This window comes from Oryctolagus cuniculus, chromosome 2, assembly GCF_964237555.1.
Source record: "Oryctolagus cuniculus chromosome 2, mOryCun1.1, whole genome shotgun sequence".
Taxonomy (NCBI): Eukaryota; Metazoa; Chordata; class Mammalia; order Lagomorpha; family Leporidae; genus Oryctolagus; species Oryctolagus cuniculus.
Window position 1 is genome coordinate 35,344,231 of NC_091433.1, and position 20,699 is coordinate 35,364,929.

At 45.5% G+C, this 20,699-nt stretch overlaps 1 protein-coding gene across 22 annotated transcripts in view; it reads left to right on the forward strand.

The window, feature by feature from the left end:
- LIMCH1 (LIM and calponin homology domains 1) overlaps nt 1–20,699 on the forward strand; it is a 349,220-nt gene that overhangs the window by 316,058 nt on the left and 12,463 nt on the right. For 6 of the 22 annotated variants that reach the window (XM_070068156.1, XM_070068166.1, XM_070068165.1 and 3 more), the window contains 9 exons: nt 848–996; nt 3,788–3,893; nt 7,850–7,887; nt 9,281–9,361; nt 11,634–11,726; nt 12,574–12,678; nt 13,926–14,053; nt 15,496–15,617; nt 17,200–17,323. In XM_070068156.1, coding sequence (XP_069924257.1) covers nt 848–996; nt 3,788–3,893; nt 7,850–7,887; nt 9,281–9,361; nt 11,634–11,726; nt 12,574–12,678; nt 13,926–14,053; nt 15,496–15,617; nt 17,200–17,323 — 946 coding nt within the window. Of the gene's footprint in view, nt 1–847; nt 997–3,787; nt 3,894–7,086; nt 7,162–7,849; nt 7,888–9,280; nt 9,362–11,633; nt 11,727–12,573; nt 12,679–13,925; nt 14,054–15,492; nt 15,618–17,199; nt 17,324–19,474; nt 19,553–20,699 lie in introns of all 22 variants that reach the window. The other 16 variants (XM_070068154.1, XM_070068164.1, XM_070068163.1 and 13 more) reach the window with 6 other exon arrangements.

Sequence of the window (20,699 nt, forward strand, 5' to 3'; positions counted from 1 at the left end):
TTCTTTTCTTTTCTTTTTCTTTCTTTTTTTTTTTTTTTTTTTTTGACAGGCAGAGTGGACAGTGAGAGAGAGAGAGAGAGACAGAGATAGGTCTTCCTTTGCCGTTGGTTCACTCTCCAATGGCCGCCGCGGCCGGCGCACCGCGCTGATCCGATGGCAGGAGCCAGGAGCCAGGTGCTTTTCCTGGTCTCCCATGGGGTGCAGGGCCCAAGCACCTGGGCCATCCTCCACTGCACTCCCGGGCCACAGCAGAGAGCTGGCCTGGAAGAGGGGCAACCGGGACAGAATCCGGCGCCCTGACCGGGAGAACCCGGTGTGCGGGCGCCGCTAGGCGGAGGATTAGCCTAGTGAGCCACGGCGCCGGCCTAATGTGTATATACTTCTATACATATCAGAGAATGCCTTATCTGCATTGCATTAATACATATATCCCACAATCCTTAACACATGCCATTAGGGAAATGGGGGGTCAGAAAGGAGCATTGCAGGACCAGAGGAAGCGTCTGGCTGCCACTCGGTCCCCGGGATGGACATGCACATAGCCGTTCTCTGGTCCAGCCCCACTGTCACTAGTCATTTTTTTTTTTCATGTGGTGTCATTCAGATGTAAACCATGGCTCTGTTAAGAAGCTGAATTTTTCCTTGCGGGGCAATTTGTTGCATTTTATGCTGCTTGCTTTATAAAGATACCATAGAAGAGCCATGTTCCGGCATCTCTAGCTGTCTGATAGCCATCGGCACACTTGTCATGCTAGAGGCTGGAGACCGAACGCACCTCGTGGCGTAGCAGGAAAAGTGCTCCTTTACGTGACTCTGTCTCCGTTGTGTCTCTCTAACTCCCTTCCAGAGCCTCAGCACTTTACATCCACCGTGACTCGCTGCAGCCCCACGGTGGCCCTGGTGGAGCTGCCCTCCAGCCCCTCGCCCGACGAGAGAGGCCAGAAGAGCTCAGAAAATGAAATGAGCGGGAAGGTGGAGCTGGTGCTGTCTCAGAAGGTGAGGTCTGTGGGGGCGGAGCGGACGTGGCTTCACCGTGCAGCTGGCTGAGTCGTGAGCGATGGAGACTGCTTTCCCTCTCTGCACTCCGTACTTGTGTTCCAAACACGCATGCCCCACGCCCACTGTGCAAGATGTAGAGAGACAGTGACAGACATGTAAATATGGAACAAATAGACCAAGGGAGATATATATATGTGTGTGTGTGTGTGTGTATTTTTATATGCAAATAAGCAAATAGAGTAAAAGTCACCAATGTCTACCTCTCCATCAGAAACATTTAGTGTATATTCTTTCATTGTTTTCTAAAATTTATTTTAAATAATTAATTTTTTCAATTTTTGAAAAGAATCAATGTATGTCAAAGAAAAATGTGGCATAAAACTTGTTGTTAGGTTTTGGTTTGCTGTGTGTGAACCTTGCTTATTTGCTCTTTAACCTGAAATACTCTTCTAGTATCTCCCTGTGTCATAGCACTGGCACCTGTGAAGCCCTTGGATTTGGACAAGAGACTAGAAAAGCATAATTCTGATACAATGAGTCTTAGAGACTCAGGTTTCTTACATTTCCTCCACATTCGGTCTTTTCTCATCCACATAAGTTTGGTTTTTTTCATGGAAGAGTCTAAAAGCCCTCATCATTTATACCTGGTGGCCTCAACCTTGCCACCCTTTAGAATTTAAAAAGTAGCAAGGCCACTGCAGACAAGACAAACCAGAACCTCCAGAGGCAGGTCCCAGATGCGGGTTTTTATTTCTTTGTTTTTTAAACTCCAGGCAATTTTTCTAGCTCTCCAGAAGGGAGAACCACAGACTCTCACAATATGAGCTCCATGTGGTGGTAGTCCACCTCCAAAAACTAATCCTAAATTTGACTTTGACTTGCAAATGAAAAGTGTGCCGCTTCTAGTTCCTCCATCATTTACCCAACCAGCATTAACTGTGCACCTGCCATGGCACCAGGCTCTGTGCTAGATACTGGATATGTAAGAGTGGACATGGCCCACGCCTGGCCTCAGGGGCTGACAGTGATGTGTCCTCGGGGGACACTTGGTGGAGAATCTACAGTGCTTGTTGCCTTGACGCTCCTGGAGTGTCACTGGGCCCTACTTTGATGATAGAATGAAAGAGGGGTATGGACGTCCATAGAGGGGGACAATAATCAAACAAGAGGGGCAGGCAGGGTTTCCCACCTCTGCAGTTTGTCCTTATCCACTTTACACCTAGCGTCATTATGTATTTATTACTCTTTCACAGTCACTTTTTCAGTTAAATCTGAACTGAACACACTTTATCCTTGGTTGAAAAATCAACCAAAACGAACACCACCACTGAAAAGCAGTCACCGGCCTGCCTCACCTGTGGTCATCTGGGGATCCCACCATGGAAAAAAATTGTTTTCTGGAGTCCTTAAGTTTATCTAGGTCTTGTGGTGCCATGGGCCATTTGGCTGTCTGGTAAACATTATCCGGCAGCATTCCCTTTGTAAAGCAAGCTCCTGTGTGCACAGCCGGATGTTTCTACACAGCGGCCACTCTGAGCATTGCTCCTGACCATGAACTCTATCATTTACAACCAGAATTTTCTGAAACGTGGTTGTTTTTAGCCTCCAACCTGGGGGAAAGTGTGTGAGGTTAAGATTAGAGGAGGATCGGCTTTGGTGAGTCTAGCCCTTCACTTTGCTGTATGTTTAGGACCGAAGTGCATTTGGCTATCTGGTTGACCTCTGTGATGCAGAATGAGGTAATTAACCACATACTCGATATTTTCTCCAAAATTCTAAGGGGTGATTATATGATTCATAAAGAAAAGTACTGAGAAGAAATTCTAACACTAATTTATCTCGAGGACCAAATCATAGAGGAGCTTATGATGGAGCAAGCTCTTGGCAGCCTCCCCTGCCCTGGGGTCACCCATTGGCTGTGTGGGCAGCATGGCCACCAGACAGAGAGTGCCTGAGACAACTCGGCCCTGGGCAGCCAGAAGCTGCCCGTGCTCAGGGGCCACTGGCTCTCCTGTTAGAAAATGTGTGGAAAGGCCTGGAAGTCTGATTCCGCACTCAGTTTGATTAGAAGCAAGAAATTAGAAGCCCTCTCGCTTTTAACTAAGGATCAGTTAGCACAAGGAGGCGGGAAATAAACTTGAACAGTAATAGGAAGAAAAGTCTGGGTTTTTTGAAACAATCTTAAGAATTCTTAAAACCTGTAATTTTACAGCTAGTTACCCTAAGAAGTACATGCCAGAAATTCTCTAACGGCACCAATGCTATGGCCGTGTTTGGTTAGTCACAATACTGCTTCTTTGTCAGCAGGCAAATTGTGTTGTCTTTGATGTGTTGTGTGTCACTTTGTGGGGTTTGTATAGTGTCTTGAAAGTAATGATGAGTAAAAGGTAATACACTTCAGTTTTAGGTTTTTTCAAAGTAAGATTTAAAAAAAATAAAGTATCATGTGGACCATCTCATTTCCTGATATTACAGAATCTATGATGGTAACAAAGAGAGATGACCTTGATCAGCAGGACAATGAGGGAGTCGTGTGTAATTCCATAGTTTAACTGCCAGCTTTGGGGTCTGGAGAGAAGATTTGCTTTTGTTTGATTTCTCTGAAAAATCTACTTCTCTGATATAGAAAAACATGACAGAGTTCTAGGGAAGGGGTAAATTCCATTTGCAAGTTAAATGTTTGAATTTACGGACTTCTGTAACAGCCGTGGACTTAGTGTTTGATTCTACCTGTGTATTTTTTAATGGCTAATGCTTGTAATGTTTGTGTTTGTTGCCCACGGTCCAGGTGGTAAAGCCAAAGTCCCCAGAACCAGAAGCTACCCTGACATTTCCATTTCTGGACAAAATGCATGAAACCAGCCAACTACATTTGCCAAATCTCAATTCTCAAGGTAAAGAGAGAGAAATATTTTTGTTTAGCTGTGCATGTAGTGAAATATTTACTCCTGGATGATGTTAAAGGGAGGTTATGTCTTTTATGCTGATATTCTTTTAGCCATGATATTTGCCAGAGTCCACGATGGCTGAACTAATGCAATATATTGGGGAGGTGGGCTGCCTTCTCCATTGGACCAGTCTGGGAACCAGCCTCCAAGGCCATCTGTCAGCCAGGCACCACAGGCACGCTGCAGCTCCCTCTGGTGTGCATCCTAGGAGGCAAGAGCAGGTGATGGCTCAGGCATATGGGCCCTTCCACCTCCCGGGAGACCTGGATCTCTGTCTCCCAAATTAATACTTTTTAAAAAAAAATTTAACTCTTAAAAATAATTAATTAATTAAATATATTACTTCTACCCCAGATGTTTAATCTTCCCCAAAATTCTTAGTACTATAGTAATACATATTACTACTACTAATAATATAATGTAGTGATATATATTACCTATTGCATATATGTACATAACATATATGACCTCAGTATTATGTTTTCATGTATTTGTATTCAAGATATCTACTACCCAGATTATTTGTGCTGAGGATATATTTTCACGGTTTTCACACGTTGGTTATGATATGGGAAGAGGTGACCCCTGAAGGCTTAGGGGTTTAGGGCCCAAGATGGTCACCAAATGGTGACAAGCACTGCAGACTGACCAAGTACTCTTTAATACGTGTTCACCTTATGAACTCACCCCCTTTCCTCTTTTAAGAACCTAACTTGGAGCCCTTTATCTGAGTGGTAGACCTATGGCCCACAGCCACCAGACAGGGCTCTTAGGTAGATGACCCTGAGAATCCCATACCTGCTGGGCCTGCTCTTCAAGACAGGTGGCTGCTGGGCTTTCCTGGTGTGTGTTCTCCTTCTAGATGGGCAAACAAGGTTTGGGAAGCAAGAACTGTAAGGTCTCTTGGTTTTCCTTTTTAGACGACCTCCTTTGCAAGTGCACTTTGTAAATTTGATTATCAGTCAAGGCCAAGCAATGATGGCACAAGTTCTTTGAGGTTGAGATTTAACTGTACTTTTCTTTTCAAGGGTGGGCAGCTTTGGGGGCCACCATCGTAGGATGTGAGTGAACTTCTGTTAGCCTTTGGGAGAACTTGAGAGGGAATTTGCTGACATATCTGCTTATGGTTACTTGAGTCTTAATATGGGAATGAATTCAATTCTGCCTTCAAAGCATTTGTTTTACATTTTTCTGTCTGACAATCCCAAAGGAAATAGACAAAAATTAAATCTCACAACTGGGCCAGCAATTAGCCATACTTAGACAGATTTAGTTCTGCCCTATTTCTAGCACTTTGTAATTATGTGGAGAAGTAATAAAGAGAGGGAATAGATACTTTAAGCCATATTAATTAGTTTTATTGTCACATATTTATTTATACATTCCATTTCCTGTTGGAAGGCATTTTGATTTTGTAAAATGTGCCATTGAATTAAGGAACTTGACTTCAACTCAAGTTCAGTGATTGAAAAGTGAAATTTTGTGGCACTGGAACATTTCAAAATGTATTAAGAAGGAGTAGTGTTTGGAGTATACCTGTTCTCTTGTCTGATTCATGGAAGCTGTCATTATGACTGTAGACTGTGGAGACAGATGGCCTGGGTTCAAAATCTCGCTCGTCTAGTTCTTCACTGTTACCTTATCCATCACATTCTCCCTGATAATGAATTGTCCCCTGTAAACTGGAAATAGTAATAGTACCACCCGTATAGAGGTCCTGGAAGAATTGTGTGAGTTAGCACGTACATGGTGGTTAGGTCAGTACCTGGTTCAGAGGGAGCACCAATGATGTAATCTTGTCATTGCAGGAGAGCCTCAGTAGGAGTGCAAGTGTGGGGTAAGACATCAGGCAGAAATCCACTGTCCTTGAATGCTTTCCTTCAGACGAGTGCATTGACATTGTGGAGAAATGGCGTGGAGCAGTAGTTCTCACACGGGCGTGTGTGCAGGGCCCTGCAGAGCACATGTGATTCGGGAGGGGTGGGGGGCTGGGGCCAGGAAGGTTGCATTTCTCACACACTCCCAGGCGATGCTGAAGCTGCAGCCCCAGGGACCACTCTCTGAAAAACCACTGGCTTGAACTGTTTATCTACATCGTGCACCAAACACGTCATTGATAGGAAAATAACAGTAGTACTTATTTGGAGTTTAAAAACTCCCCGTTCGGGAAGCAAATGGCCTCTAATGAGTGTGACCTTCAAAGACATGATTTGCCTTCAAGGATTACAGAGAGGAGGGCGGTAGTCGGTCTCTGCCCAGGCACAGAAAATCAGCGTGCATGGCAGTGAGTAGTCTGAAGTCAGGACCGGGATGGTGGGGTCAGGGATCCTGAGCCACACTTCAGAACCGCTCACCCAGAAAGCACTGTCCTCTCACTCCTTTACGGATTACAGAAGAGCTGCTGGCCAACCAAGTGACATTCCGCAGGTCTCCCTTCCACACGCTCACATGCACTAATACCATTCACAAAATACCTTTAATGATGACACGGAAAACATTCAGAAAATACCTTTAATGATGACAGATTTCCTCCTCTCACCTGTCATGACAGCAGAAAGACCCCTCAGAATTGTGTCTCGGGACAATAAGAGCATCCCTTAAACGCTGAAGCCTTAGAGTTGCATTGAGCGTGACAGATGCACACAGCACGGAGTTGAAAGATTGCAAATGCTTGCCGGGAACTCTGTGTGTTTGATGCTTCCTTCTGTAGACAGGAATCATCCTTTCACAGGTGCAAAGGCAATCGTCCGCCACCACTTCCACACACAGCCTTTATAAAGTGTGATGGGCAGAACGATTGGCCCACCCCTCACAGCTGTCTTGTCCGTTCCTAGTGCTCTCCAAAAGCAGTGTACGTTTTGGCCTTGCAGAGTGTGTGGTCCTAGCATTTTGAGATTTATTATTTGAGCGTTATCACCACCAAGTGTGAGCCTATAGCGTTTCACCTGCCAAGACAGAAGACAAGCCCTAGAGTCCACTACCCCAGGTCCTTGCTGCTGTCTTCAGCTCTTGCGTGAGTTTAGATTCAGGGATTCTCGATCCTTGTGTTGACTACAGCCGAACCTCCCTGGTACTGGCACCGTGGTTCCTCCACTCTCACCCTGATTTTCTGTTTGTTCTGTTCTGCCATCGGATCTAGAGTTGCCTGGCACTGCCAGTGTCCCCCTTAGAGTTCAGAACTCTTGGCGACGGTCCCAGTTTTTCTCCCAGTCAGGTAAACTGCATCCTGGGTAGCTGCATTTCTTTTGTAAAAAAAAAAAAATCCATGTTGGGGCAACCAATGATACCTGGCATTTGTCTTCACTTCTGATTTCCGACCAAAAAAAAGAAATGCTTGTTTCTGACACAGTTAGCAAAGAGCTGGTACACCAGTTATGCTAAAATCGGGAGGAAATACCTAAAATGTTATGTTGATTTGGGGAATCCAAAGAGAATATTATTCACCATTTTCTTTATAGCTCCTCCCCTTCTGAACAAAGGTTAGAGCTTTTTCCAGGAACTGGAAATGGTCCTCTTGTTAACTGTGTCTCTCTCTCCTTCCGGGATACCACCTGAACTCTCTATAAATTACTTCTCCATGACAGTGGGAGAACTGCTCAATTAAGCCAGAATGCAAGGTGCAGTAGGAACCAGCATGAATAGACATAGCCTGGGCTTCCTCTAGTCTAGTAGCTGGTGCTAACTGATGTGGTCAATCACGTTATGTGGGCCATAACTTCTTTTGGTGATGGGTACAACCTGCTGTAGGTGTCTGCTTTATTATGATTTCCTAAAGCTTTTGATTTGCCAAATTAAAAAAAAAAAGTGAAGCTGACATAGGAACTGTACTCCACTGAGAGGATCAAAAAAAATACGAAAAGCAGTATTTAAATTGATTTCCCTTTTTTCTTTCTGTGCCATAGATTCTCCAAGCAATGAAAAGTCACCTGTAACTACACCTGTAAGTACTCATTTTAAGGAATAAGATCATGAGTTTAGTGTGATTTTAATTTATAATATATTTGATTTGCTTACAGAATATTCAACCAATAATGTGACCCAAACAATTAATTTTAAAAGAATAATTTAATGTATAAAGTTGTCAGGAAAATCATGAAGACATGGATTAACATTATGCAGATTTGGTATTGTACCTGGAAACAAAATGATGTCAGGAAAATAAAATGTAAAAGGAGCAATTAAAATGACTATTCAAACTCGTATTAAAATGGACAATTTCCATAGACATTCAAAATAATTTTTTTTAAATGAGAACAATGCTTCAGTGTAAAGTATTGTTAGAAGACAGAACCCAGCCTGGACTTTCTGTGGGAGACCTGTGCTCTCTGTTATATCCATTCTCACAAGCAGTATCTTGAACATGAATAATAGTAACTGTAATGTTGTTTTGTATATTAATCTGAAAAGAAAAAAGCATTTGCTAATTAAAATAGCACGTCACACTGCCCGGCGGAAACTCCCTACCGCTGGATTGTACCTGAATGGTCTGAATCGGTGTTCCAGTGCTGGGCCTGCCATCACATTCACCCTGTGAATTTCCCATCAGATCTGGAGATGTCCTCTGTAGCATGACCAACTGTGGCCTTGTCCACGGGCCACCCAGGGCAGCCCGTAATGACTGAAGGAGTTATGTAATTTTTCTGGACCTCATCTTTGATTATCCAATGAGGTGGTAATCTCTTCTTTTGGTATTGTTTTGAGCCACAGTGAAAATAATTGGAAGCCTCTAGCACAGTGGCTGATGGAAAGACACATCCTCCCTCCTCCGTGACTAATCTAAGAGGCCCACCATAGCCAGTAGCAAGGCTTATCTCCAGGTCAGTCATCTCCCTTGGGAAGCCCTAAGTGTCTCTACAGGATGGAAAGGGGACCCTTCACTTGTCACATAAGCCTTGCTGAAGTTGCCAGCTACATTCAAGAGCTAGGGAGGCTCAGTCATAAGCCAGATCTGGGAATCCTGAGTTTCCTGGGAAGCTGATGCTGCCACAGTGAATGGGAACCCCAGAAGGATCCCAAAGCTGGCATTCATGGAATGGATCCGAGCAGTATCAAGTGACCCACTGGCCTCTAAGAAATCACTTTCAGAAAAATGATGCTGGTGGCCAATTACTTTGTGTTTTCATTGGCTCCAAAAGGGTACCAGAATTATGCCAGTGTCTTATAAGTAAATGAAAAGGAGACTGAGGTTCAGAAATGACTTCTGCCACCAAAGCGGAGGTTTGGACGTGTGAGGGCTTCTGCTCCTGTGTGCCCGGAGCTCACTGTCTTCTTGCCCCTTACCTGTCCTTGAGGACAGGGCTCACTTCTGATCATGATTTTGTTTTTCTGAGCAGTTTAAGTTCTGGGCGTGGGACCCCGAAGAGGAGCGCAGACGACAGGAAAAATGGCAACAGGAGCAGGAGCGTTTGCTCCAGGTAGGACTGGGTTTGTTGCTTTTACTTTATTTCCTTTCTTTTAGATTGATGCTCTCTTTTTTTTAAATATTTATTTATTTTACTTGAAAGAGTTACATAGAGAGAGGAGGAGAGGCAGAGAGAGAGAGAGAGAGAGAGAGAGAGAGGTCTTTCATCCGATGGTTCATTCCCCAGATGGCCACAATGGCCGGAGCTGCACCAATCCAAAAAAGCCAGGAGCCAGGAGCTTCTTCTGGGTCTCCCATGTGGTGCAGGGGCCCAAGGACTTGGGCCATCCTCCACTGCCTTCCCAGGCCATAGCAGAGAGCTGGACAGGAAGTGAAGCAGCTGGTTTTCAAACCAGCGCCCATATGGGGTGCCAGCGCTGCAGGCAACAGCCCTACCCGCGATGCCACAGTGCCGGCCCCGATGCTCTCTTAATCTGTTGCATTCAATGGATTTTTTTTCCATAATAGAAGTTTTTCCTTTTTTTAAGATTTATTTATTTTACTTGAAAGGCAGAGTTACAGAGAGGGAGACACAGAGGCAGAGAGAGAGAGAGAGAGAGAGATCTTCCATCCTCTGGTCCTCTGGTTCACTCCCCAAATGGCTGCAATGGTCGGAGCTGCACTGATCCGAAGCCAGGAGCCAGGAACTTCTGGGTCTCCCATGTGGTGCAGGGGCCCAAGGAGTTGGGCCATCCTCCACTGCTCCCAGGCCATAACAGAGAGCTGAATCAAAAGTGGAGCAGCTGGCCGGTGCCGCGGCTCACTAGGCTAATCCTCCACCTTGTGGCGCCGGCACACCGGGTTGTAGTCCCGGTTGGGGCGCCGGATTCTGTCCCGGTTGCCCCTCTTCCAGGCCAGCTCTCTGCTGTGGCCAGGGAGTGCAGTGGAGGATAGCCCAAGTGCTTGAGCCCTGCACCCCATGGGAGACCAGGATAAGTACCTGGCTCCTGCCATCGGATTAGCGCGGTGTGCCGGCCGCAGCACGCTGGCTGCGGCGGCCATTGGAGGGTGAACCAATGGCAAAGGAAGACCTTTCTCTCTGTCTCTCTCTCCCACTGTCCACTCTGCCTGTCAAAAAAAAAAAAAAAAAAAAGTGGAGCAGCTGAGACTCGAACCTGCGCCGATAGGGGATGCCAGCACTGCTAGGGAAGCTTAACTCCCTATGCCACAGTGCTGGCCCCTCAATAGATTTTAAGTAAAGGAAATGGATGGAATCATTTCCTTCTCAGAATCTGGCACGTCTAAGTCAGTTAATTTTGAGTCCATGTGACACAGAACCTTTTGTCTAACTCTTTCTGCCAGAAGCTACCATGGTGAGTGTGAGGGTAACACCTGTAGCAACTCTGGGAGCAGGCACTTACCCAGCAGTTAAGATGCCAGCGTTCCACTTTGGGGTACCCAGTTCAATACTCTGCTGCAGCTCCTGATTCCAGCCTCCTGCCAATGCAGACCCTACGAAGCAGTTCATGATGGTTCAAGTATTTGGGCTCCTGCCACACACATGGGAAACCTGGGTGGAGTTCCAGGATCCTGGCTTCAGCCTGGCTCAGCCCTGGCTGTTGGGAGCATTTGGGGCACAAACAAGCAGATGAAAATAAATTAATCAAATAAATAAAAAAATAAATACAAATTGTAAAGAGTTGAAATTGCAGGGCTGGTGCACTGGTGCAGCTGGTTAAGCCAACACCTGCAGCACTACCATCCCAGATGGGCACTGCTACAAATCCCAGCTGCTCCACTTCTGATCCAGCTCCCTGCCAATGCACCTGGAAAAGCAGTGGAAGATGGCTTGGGCCACTGCACCCACGTGGGAGACCCAAAGGAAGCTCCTGGGTCCTGGCTTTGGATTGGCTCAGCTCTGACTATTGTGGCCATTTGGGGAATGAACCAGCGGATGGAAGACCTGTGTGTGTGTGTGTGTGTGTGTACCTCTTTCTGTAACTCTGACCTTGAAATAAATAAAAATAAATCATAAAAAATAGTATTCTTTTAAAAAAATATGATTGTTGAGTCTTTCCATCCATTCCCCTTCCATAAGCAAATTTCCACTCATCTGTTAGAACATTTCTACAAAATATCCGCAACAGAAAATGCTGCTTGCCATTGGAACATAAAAAAATAAAACAAAATAGTACTTCCATTTTATTGCATGAATCGATTAGATTCACAATGTTACAACAAGAAGAAAATCTTGCAAGATACTGTATGTGATGATCTAGAGAGGGAAAGAATCCCAATGATATATGCAGTGCTCAATTTGGAACAATCTGGAAATTCCATGACAGGAGAGATACCAGAAGGAGCAGGACAAGCTAAAAGAAGAGTGGGAAAAGGCCCAGAAGGAGGTGGAAGAGGAAGAACGCAGATACTATGAGGAGGTAGGAGACTGCGCCTGCCATCTTGATTCCCAGCAGTCTGTCAACACCATCAGTGTGCGTGTCGTGCGGACTGTGTGGCCGTGTCTGACACCCTGACTCACAGCAGAGCCCTACCTTCCTCACTAAATTAACCGTTGTTCATAGAGGCTCTGGAAGACCACCACACTGCCCCCAAAGTACATCTGACAGTAAGTGTGCGTAGGGCCATAGTCAAATGGAACACTACAATTCTGTGTGTTCTCCAGTCGCAGTGGAATTCTTGATTTATCTTGGAGGGATGATATGAAAGAATCAATTCATGTATTGTTGCGGGGGGCAAGCGTGCTCAGTAGTAATGAATTAATTTTATGTGGATAATTTTGATATCAAGCCTAAAGGAATAGATCCTTATCACTGCATTCCCTATGTGGGACTAAAGCGATTTGGAAAGGAAGAACATTTTATTTTGTTTCATTTTGTTAAATGAACAAACCAGACCACATTAGAGAATTTGAAGAGGGCTATGTTTTATGCTTAGTATCTACAGTCTGTTTATGGTTAATATCCTTGTGACTTTTCTCTTCACCAACAATTTTTGCACTGATCCCCAGTAGCATTTCTAATGCAGCTTCTCAAGTCACACTCACTAATTTACAAGACTTTGTTTTTCTAAATTCACTGCTGATTTCTAATTTATTGCCCACAGAGAGTGTTACATGATTCACATGCTTTTGAAAAATAGGACTTTTTTAAATGGCCTGCATGTTCGCTTATATTGTGATATTTTTTCTGAAGTTCCTTAGTGAAATTTTTCTATTGACAAATATGATTTTTCACTTTTTCCTCTTTCATCACTCCCTGTTCTTAGGAGCGTAAGATAATTGAAGATACTGTGGTCCCGTTTACTATTTCCTCAAGTTCTGCAGACCAGCTGTCTACATCTTCCTCTGTGACTGAAGGCAGCGGGACAGTGGTGAGCCTTTAAATTAAACATAATTTGTAAAATGAATAAGCCTAAATAGAACTACGCAACCACAAGACCAAATTTTCCTACCTCAATAGAACTAAATTCAGAGCTAGCTGTTCCCTTAGACAAACTTCAGCTGCTACGTGATCTTTGGACCCTGTCGTGCTGTCATTGCCATGGGCAAACCCGAGAGCCTTCTCCCGAGCAGTAAAGCCATTACACCAGCCAGATCTGTCCTGATGGGCTGGCAGCCAAAGTTTCTCCAGCCCTGGCCAGGGAGATCTCACCTGGTGCAGCCATGTTGCTGGAATGTCTTCTCACTGGATGCTTCCAGGATCACCCATTCTTTCACCAGACATGTATTTCTCTCTGCCACACCATGCAGAGATGCCACACCATTCTTTCCCAGTGTTTGCCAGAAACACCAATGACGGCAATACAGTCTTCACCAGCCTCCCCAAAAATCCCGCAGAAATTTACCTGCGTCTTTGAGGGCTTAGAGAGTGCCTAGAAAGGCTGGTCTACTGCACGTCCCTCAAACAGGGGCATGGAGGTACTGTACAGGAGTCATGCCAAGGCCTGGACAATCCATGGTCTGCATGAAATAAAATAACCTAAGGACACTAGACATCCATTTGTCCTGAAATGAGCTGTCCTGTGACTTTTTTTTGAAAGAATTTTTCTAAGCAATTCCCTTTTATCACAACTTTTGAGAGAGATCCAGATTATACATTTATTCTGAAGAGTTTGAAATCAACTACTATGAGTTGATTCAGGCCATTCTGCTTGAAGTTGCAGGCAGTGTAATTGAAAAATGTTTCCAGTGTCCCATGACCAGAGTGAATTGTTGTCCAGTGTGTTTAAAAATTATCTTTCGGGGGTGGGTGCGTGGCACAGTGGTTGCTATTTGGGACACTTTTGTCCTGTACCTGGTTTGAATGCTGGTTTTTCCACTTCTGACCTGGGAGGCAGCAAGTCAGGGCTCAAGTACTTAGGTCCTTGCCACCCACATGGAAGTCCCAGGTTGAGTTCTGGGCTCCTCCTGGCTTTGGCCTGGCCCAGCCCTGACTGTTGAGAGCATTAAGGGAATTAACCACTTGGCAGAAGATCTCTCTCTTGCTCTCACTCTCAGTCTCGCTCACTCTCCCCGTGTGTGTGTGTGTGTGTGTGTGTGTGTGTGTGTTCCTCTGCCTTTCAAGTAAATAAATAAAGCTTAAAATTATGTTTAAGCCTATCCTTGTTCTCCCCCTTAGAAAAAGATGGACTTGGAAAACTGTCAAGAAGAAAAAGAAGAGAGAAGACAGAAGGAACCGTTCCAGGGAGATGACAATGACTTATTGCATAAGACTAGAGGATGTGACCCACTGGAGGAGAAGGGCAGGTATGAGCCAGTACCAGGCAGTCTGTGAAAGTTTACAAAGCCTGGCTCTGCCTGCTCACTCCCAGGAAGGGTACCTATTGCTAATGCAAATCATATTCAGCTTTGAAATGATCATTCCAGTAATACATTACACAGTGCTCGAACATATTGTAATAGCTCTGAAGTCATGCTCTTGAATATAAATAGCCTTATTTTGAAATAGACAGAACCTTTTTTAGGTCAGGGAAGACCGTATAGCTCATCAAAGGAGGATGTTGTCAATCCATAGCCCCAGACCCAAATATCGCTTGTCTTTTGGGGTGAATGTGTCTGAAAGGATAGATGCTGAAAAGGGACCCTGTGGCCCCACCCACTATGATTTGACTGTGAACCTGAACCTGGCCATTGGTATCCCCTGTGCTGAGAAGCCACACTCACCCAAGGTGATATAAGAAAGCCTAGCCAATGTACCGGTTGGTTGTGGTAAATATCCCACTGTGGGCTTCATCACATCCCCTGGGAGATCAGAAAGGGATAGCCAGACTGCCCTGGAGCAGTCAGAGCCAGCTCAGGCCGGAGCCGGTTCCGGTGGTAGTACTATGCTGCCATTGTGTTCTTTAGGAGACTGCTGTTTGCCTGAGATAGGTGTCAGCGAATCTGCATGCAAATGTACGTGCATAACATCCTCAGAGGGCCCTGAGGATGTGAAAGGCTACCTCAGGGTCATGTTCAAAGGGGGGTCAGTTGGAAAGATGCACCAGGAGCTGAGCCCCTCTGGTGGGCGTTTGCTCCGAGAATTCTCCTGTGCTCCACAGCTGGAAGACTGGGTGGACTGGAAACCACAGGAGTCCAGGGCCTGTGTCCAGAGCCTGCAGAGCCCGTGCTTCCAGTGAACCCTGTAGAGAAAGTCTTGCCAGTTTTATGAAATGCAAACCGCTAGTCAGGAAGAGTTCAGTGCGACATTTGATGTGCATTTTTGCTAGTTGTCTACATGAACCTTGGGATGTCCCTACTGTCACCAGAAACTTACTTTGTATTCCTCTCCTCCCCCACTTTCCGCCTTTGCTTGCACACAGAAGGGGCTGAAAAGCCCGGTGCATTACCATGGGCTGCAAAGGTCCTGTGTGGCCCCATTGACCGCTACAAGAAGTTTTGTCTTGTGAAACTCTCTAGGGTGGTTCAGTTAGCTCTGGCATGCCTTAAGACTATTGGAGTGAAGAGCTTTATGAACAGTGAGGACAACAGAACTGATGGTTTCTTGAGTTTGCTAAATTGTGGATAATAAAAATATTTTAAAATATTTTAGGTCTAATTTAAAATACCAAGAACAAACCGACATTTGGCGAATCCCATTTCTCTTTTTCAGTGGTGTCATTGGTATTTCCATGCTCTTGAGGGGCAGGACCAATAAATAAAATCCAGTGGCATTTGTCTCTACTCTGAAGTGTGCTTTGTTTTAGCAGCCTAATGCCAGAGGCCCCGGCTCATTCTGAGAATCCCACATCCAAAGGAATCCATCAAGACCATCAGCTGGGAGCCGAGGCCGGAGCCCCCAGCTGTGGGATGAATCCACAGCTGTCTCAGGGTAAGAAGAGTGAGCACCAAGCCTGACATTTACATTATGGTGAGACTCCCATGTGGCCCAGATGTCCATGACCTCTGCTGGCTGCGAGGAGCCCACCAGGGCCCTGGACTTTAGCTTATGATAAATACTTAGTGAATCGACTCCCATCCCTGTGTGCCCAGACTCTACCAGAAATTACCGGGACCCCAGGGTGCCCTGAGCAGGTATTAGCACTTACCAATAATAATAATAATAATAATAATAACTTTACAAAAAAGCTTTGATCTTCACGGACAATGCATTTTGAGACACTGTCAGATTTTCTAGTTCCAGTCTTGAATGTCATTGCCCCGTAAAATCCTTAGAGAGGAAGAGAACCAAAGATGTGGGTGCTGGAAGCTCCTCTGCCCGTGGCACTTTCATTCGCACCTGTGTCTCCTACACTCCAGCCTCGCCTCAGCCAGATTTCAGCGTATTCTCCATCAAAACCATCAGACCCCGCACCACGGCCTCTGAGGATTATTCTGGAGCAGTGTCAGACCCACAGACGTCTCAGAGCTTCTGCCTCCCAGGCCCCTTTAGATTCCAAGTTCCATGTTTCTCTGGGTTTTCTGTTTGTTTAATTTTCTTGATTTTTATTTCATCACTGAGGAATCTTTGGAAGCATTTGCAGATACTTCTTAGTCTAGAGAGAGAGAGGAATTTTATGAAAGGGGGGAGAGGAAGAAGACTAAGGAATGTCCGTGATAAGTGTGTATATTGCCAAAGGAAATTAGGCTGAGCAAATAGGCATTTTCAATAATGGAGTTCTTGACTATGGCCTGTGTTTGTTAACCCATCATCTGCTCGTTTAGTGACACAGGTTGAGTATAATACCTAAGCATTGATTGCTGTGTGTTCTGACAGAGATGACCCACAAGCAGAATGCCTCTCGGGTGCCCTGTGAATTTAAAGTTCACCACAATTCGTGTAATTCATGGATCAGAGAACACAGTCGCTGCTTGTTCTAGAAGTCTGCTTTCATTAATGCATAAAGAGTCACTATGTTTAAATATTGTTAGTTTTACATATCTGAGGCAAAAGGACTTGGCTCCCAGTCTCCTTTGTCTCCAGAGCTAACTCCCAGCACTGAATCGACCTCTCCTGGCACCTGTCCCCAAGGCCTACGGGTCAGCATGCGATCTCTACAGGCAGGAGCACTTTAAAGAAGACACAGAAGGGGGCCTGGCACTGTGGCTCACTTGGTTAATCCTCTGCCTGCGGTGCCGGCATCCCATATGGGCGCTGGTTCTAGTCCTGGTTGCTCCTCTTCCAGTCCAGCTCTCTGCTGTGGCCCAGGAAGCCAGTGGAGGATGGCCCAAGTGCTTGGCCCCTGCACCTGCATGGGAGACCAGGAGGAAGCATCTGGCTCCTGGCTTCAGATTGGCGTAGCTCTGGCCATGGTGGCCATTGGGGGGGGGTGGGGTGTGAACCAATGGATGGAAGACCTTTCTCTCTGTCTCTCTCACTGTCTAACGCTGTCAAATAAATTAAAAAAAAAAAAAAAGGAGGCACAGAAGGTAACTCAGCTGAGCACCGCCTTTTGTTCTTTATTTGGCCTCAGATCCATCCCAGCATCAGCAGGTGTCAAACCCACCCACGCACATTTCAGAAGATGTGAAGCCAAAATCCCTGCCACTGGATAGAAACATGAGCCATCAGATTGAGTCTCCCACGGAAAGGCGAAAGTGAGTAACAGTAAGATGGATGCAGAATAGTTTTTTAAAAAATGTATTCACTTTGGAAGGGGAAAAAATGAAAAAATCTAGGGTGATCTTCCTGGTAAATAGCTAGTCACTCTGAATGTATAAATTTGCAAGGTTGAGGCAGATGTTGTGATGCAGCAGGTTAAAGCCCAGTGTTTGCAACACTGGCATCTCAGATTGGAATGCAAGCTTGAGTCCCACCTACTTCACTTCTGATCCAGGTTTCTGCTACTGCGCCTGGGAGGCAGTGGATGATGGCCCAAGTACTTGGGTCCCTGTCACCCCCATGGGACACCTGGATGGAGTTCCTGGCTCCTGGCTTTGGCCTGGTTCAGCTCTGGCTGTTGCTACCATTTAGGGAATGAAAGGGAATGAACCAATGGATGGAAGATCTCTCTCTCTCTCTTTCTCCCTCCCTCCCTCTCTCCATCTCTCTTTTCTCTGTCACTCTGCCTCCCAAATAAATAAATCTTACCAAAAAAAAAAAAAATAAGCATGTACAATCTCATGCATTGAATTGAATTTATACATTGTGATTGCTATGCATGCAATACAGTCTCCTTACTAATATTTTATACATTAAACTACCTTACAGCATTTTGAAATGTTAACGTTTATGCAAAACCATTTTTGAAAGACTTATGAAATAAATTTTTAGGCTGGCTTGGTTAAGTGGAAAAATGACAGGAGTCTCGAAGTCCATTCTGAGTGAAGATGGTGTGCCTGCATGTCCGTGCAGGTAGCACAACCTCATACATAGATGGCACAAAGACTTGTGTACTTGGAATCGCAACTGTGTGCACTGGACATACTCATTTTTCCCACGTCTGTTAGAATTATACATTGTCATTTTTTCTCAAGCACTAAAAATTTTAGATCTCATCAAGTAAGAAAGCCATGCAAAGTGTCAATATGAGATATTTAGCATCTGGTTCATTGCAAAATGCTATACTTGTACATTATAGATTTACCTATTTAGTTTATTTGAATATTTGGCAACCCATAGATTTTTCTCATTGTAAAGAGACTGATTGGTCATTATACCTGGCCAAGTGATTTAAATCACATACCTGGAATTCTTGCAAGAACTATAGCAAGGGTAAAATACTTCATCATTCCTTGGATCTTTTCCCCTTTTCTGTGTCTATCCCGTGTCTGTTCTGTCTGTCTGGATGACACTCAGAATCAGCAGAAGCTAGCATCACGTAGAAGTAATTGTGATGGTAATTGATTATTGCAGTGGTTTTTCCCTCCGTTTCATTTAAGCAACGGGGCTTGTACTTGAGGGACTACATGAAAATGTGACGTTTTGCCGAGGCCAAGCTCTGCCTGCGCAAGCAGTTTAGAGTGGGCAGGGACTCAAGTTGCTCCCCAGAAAGCAAAGTCGGATGGGCTCACGCTCTGTTCACGCTTCTGTTGACTTTTTCTCTTCCATGTGCTTTTTTGTGTACTAACCCTTTCTTGACAAATGAAATTGAGTTTTAAAAGTAAGAGTACAGAACCGACAGCTTAATCCCAGACAGAACTCGTATGCCAGTTCAGCACCTGTGCGGACGCTCCGGTAGCTGCTGGCTAGGGCCCGTCCTGATGGGTCAGTGCCCATGACATTGGCATTGTGTTGCACCCCATCCTTGTATCACATTCATCCCCGGTGAAGCTGTTGATGAGGGTGGGAACAACCTCTTCGAGACACCCCTCCTTCAATGTCAGCCTTTTGTTGCTGGACTATCTTGGAGTTCCCTCCTTGTATCTCTGAGTTCAGCATTTTTATGTCTAACTCAGCGTGCGAAAACAGTTTGGCAAACCACTTAAAAAACAACTCCACAATTTTTAACTAGAGAATAAATTAACTGAAAAATAACAAATAGAAAAATATTTTGTCTTTGTTGTTCAAAGCCAGCCTGGTTTTAGATTTTATGTGGCCCATGCATATAAAATCCTTGCTATGCAGAATTACAGTTTTTGCTCTTTACCCAAAAAATGCTCCTAGGAAACTCTGCTCTCTGAGTTTGGTTGTCAGGGAAAATATATGTTTAAATATTTGTTCTTTCTTATCTCAAGCATCCTTGCATGCCGTGTGGTGCTGGGCTTGTCTTGACTTGTCATAATGCCGGCTCCTTTACGCTGTTGCAGGAAAAGTCCTCGAGGAAGCTGCCAGGCTGGGTCCTTCTCGCCCTGCTCTCCCACCCCACCCGGCCAGTCACCCAGCAGGTACACAGGGTCAGCAAGCCTCCCGGGGGCTTGGTCTGGGCGCAAGCTGGCCAAGCATCTCTTCAGCCACATTCGTGCTTGCTGAGTGAAGTGGAGAAGGGATTTGTACATCCACAAATCTTCCAACACTCCCACACACGTGCAAACACACACACACACACACACACACACGCATGCACGCACACAGGAGGAAGGCAGATGCATCAGCCACAGCAGAGAAAGTCAAGTGTGTGATGCTGGTGCAGCTGCAGCCACAGGGCCTTAATTACATTGTGTAGAACCTGCAATCTAATAATGAAATCCACCAGACGGTCACTGGGCTCCCACGTTGGCGCCTTTCCCTCCAAGGCGGCCAGTCCATCTAGGCAGAATCCGCCGACGGCTCACGCAGAGACCCAGGCGGAGGCCGAGAAATGAGGCTTCTTCCTTCTCTTGGAACCTCCTCCAGCTCTCGGATGATTGCTTGTGGACATTAATTGGGCCCCATGATGTTCTTAAAAGCTGCCTAAATGTCCATTCACTGCAGGGACAGCGTCCTGAGTGCTCAGAGGTTTTCGTTGATGGAGAAATTTCATTTCACTGCTGCATGAGAGGGAGCCCCTAATAAATAGAGTTTGATTAGAGCGCCACTTCCTTTTTTCCACTGTCTTCCTTTCTGGCCCTGCCGTCTCTCTCTAACACGTTGGCTTGCAAACCGATCCTGTGCGCTGTAAAGCTCCTTGGGCACTTCCAAGGGCTCTCAGGTGCTGGGCGCTCAGTCTGCTCTTAGTTGTGTGGGCGCCACCATAAGACAGCAGCCATCTGCTTCCAGCAGAGTTGTGCACCCTGACTCTCCCGGGATCTTGATCTGCTGGGTGTGGGTCTAGTCCCTGGGTGGGCACTGTCCTTGGGCTACGAGGTACAAAGATGAGGAGGACACAGGATTGCCTTCCAGGGCTTACAACTTAGCGAGAGGAAGAGCTTCCCCGAGCGTTTGTGCTGTGGGAGGCAGGAGAGATCACCCAGTCCAATCCTCTCCATTCACAGGTGGAAGGGAAGCCCAAAGTGACTTCTCCACACCAGATCCCAGAACTCAGAGGCACACTCGGGATCTCAGCACTCTGTTTTTAAACACCAGCAAAAGTATGTTTTCTCAATTAAGTGAAAA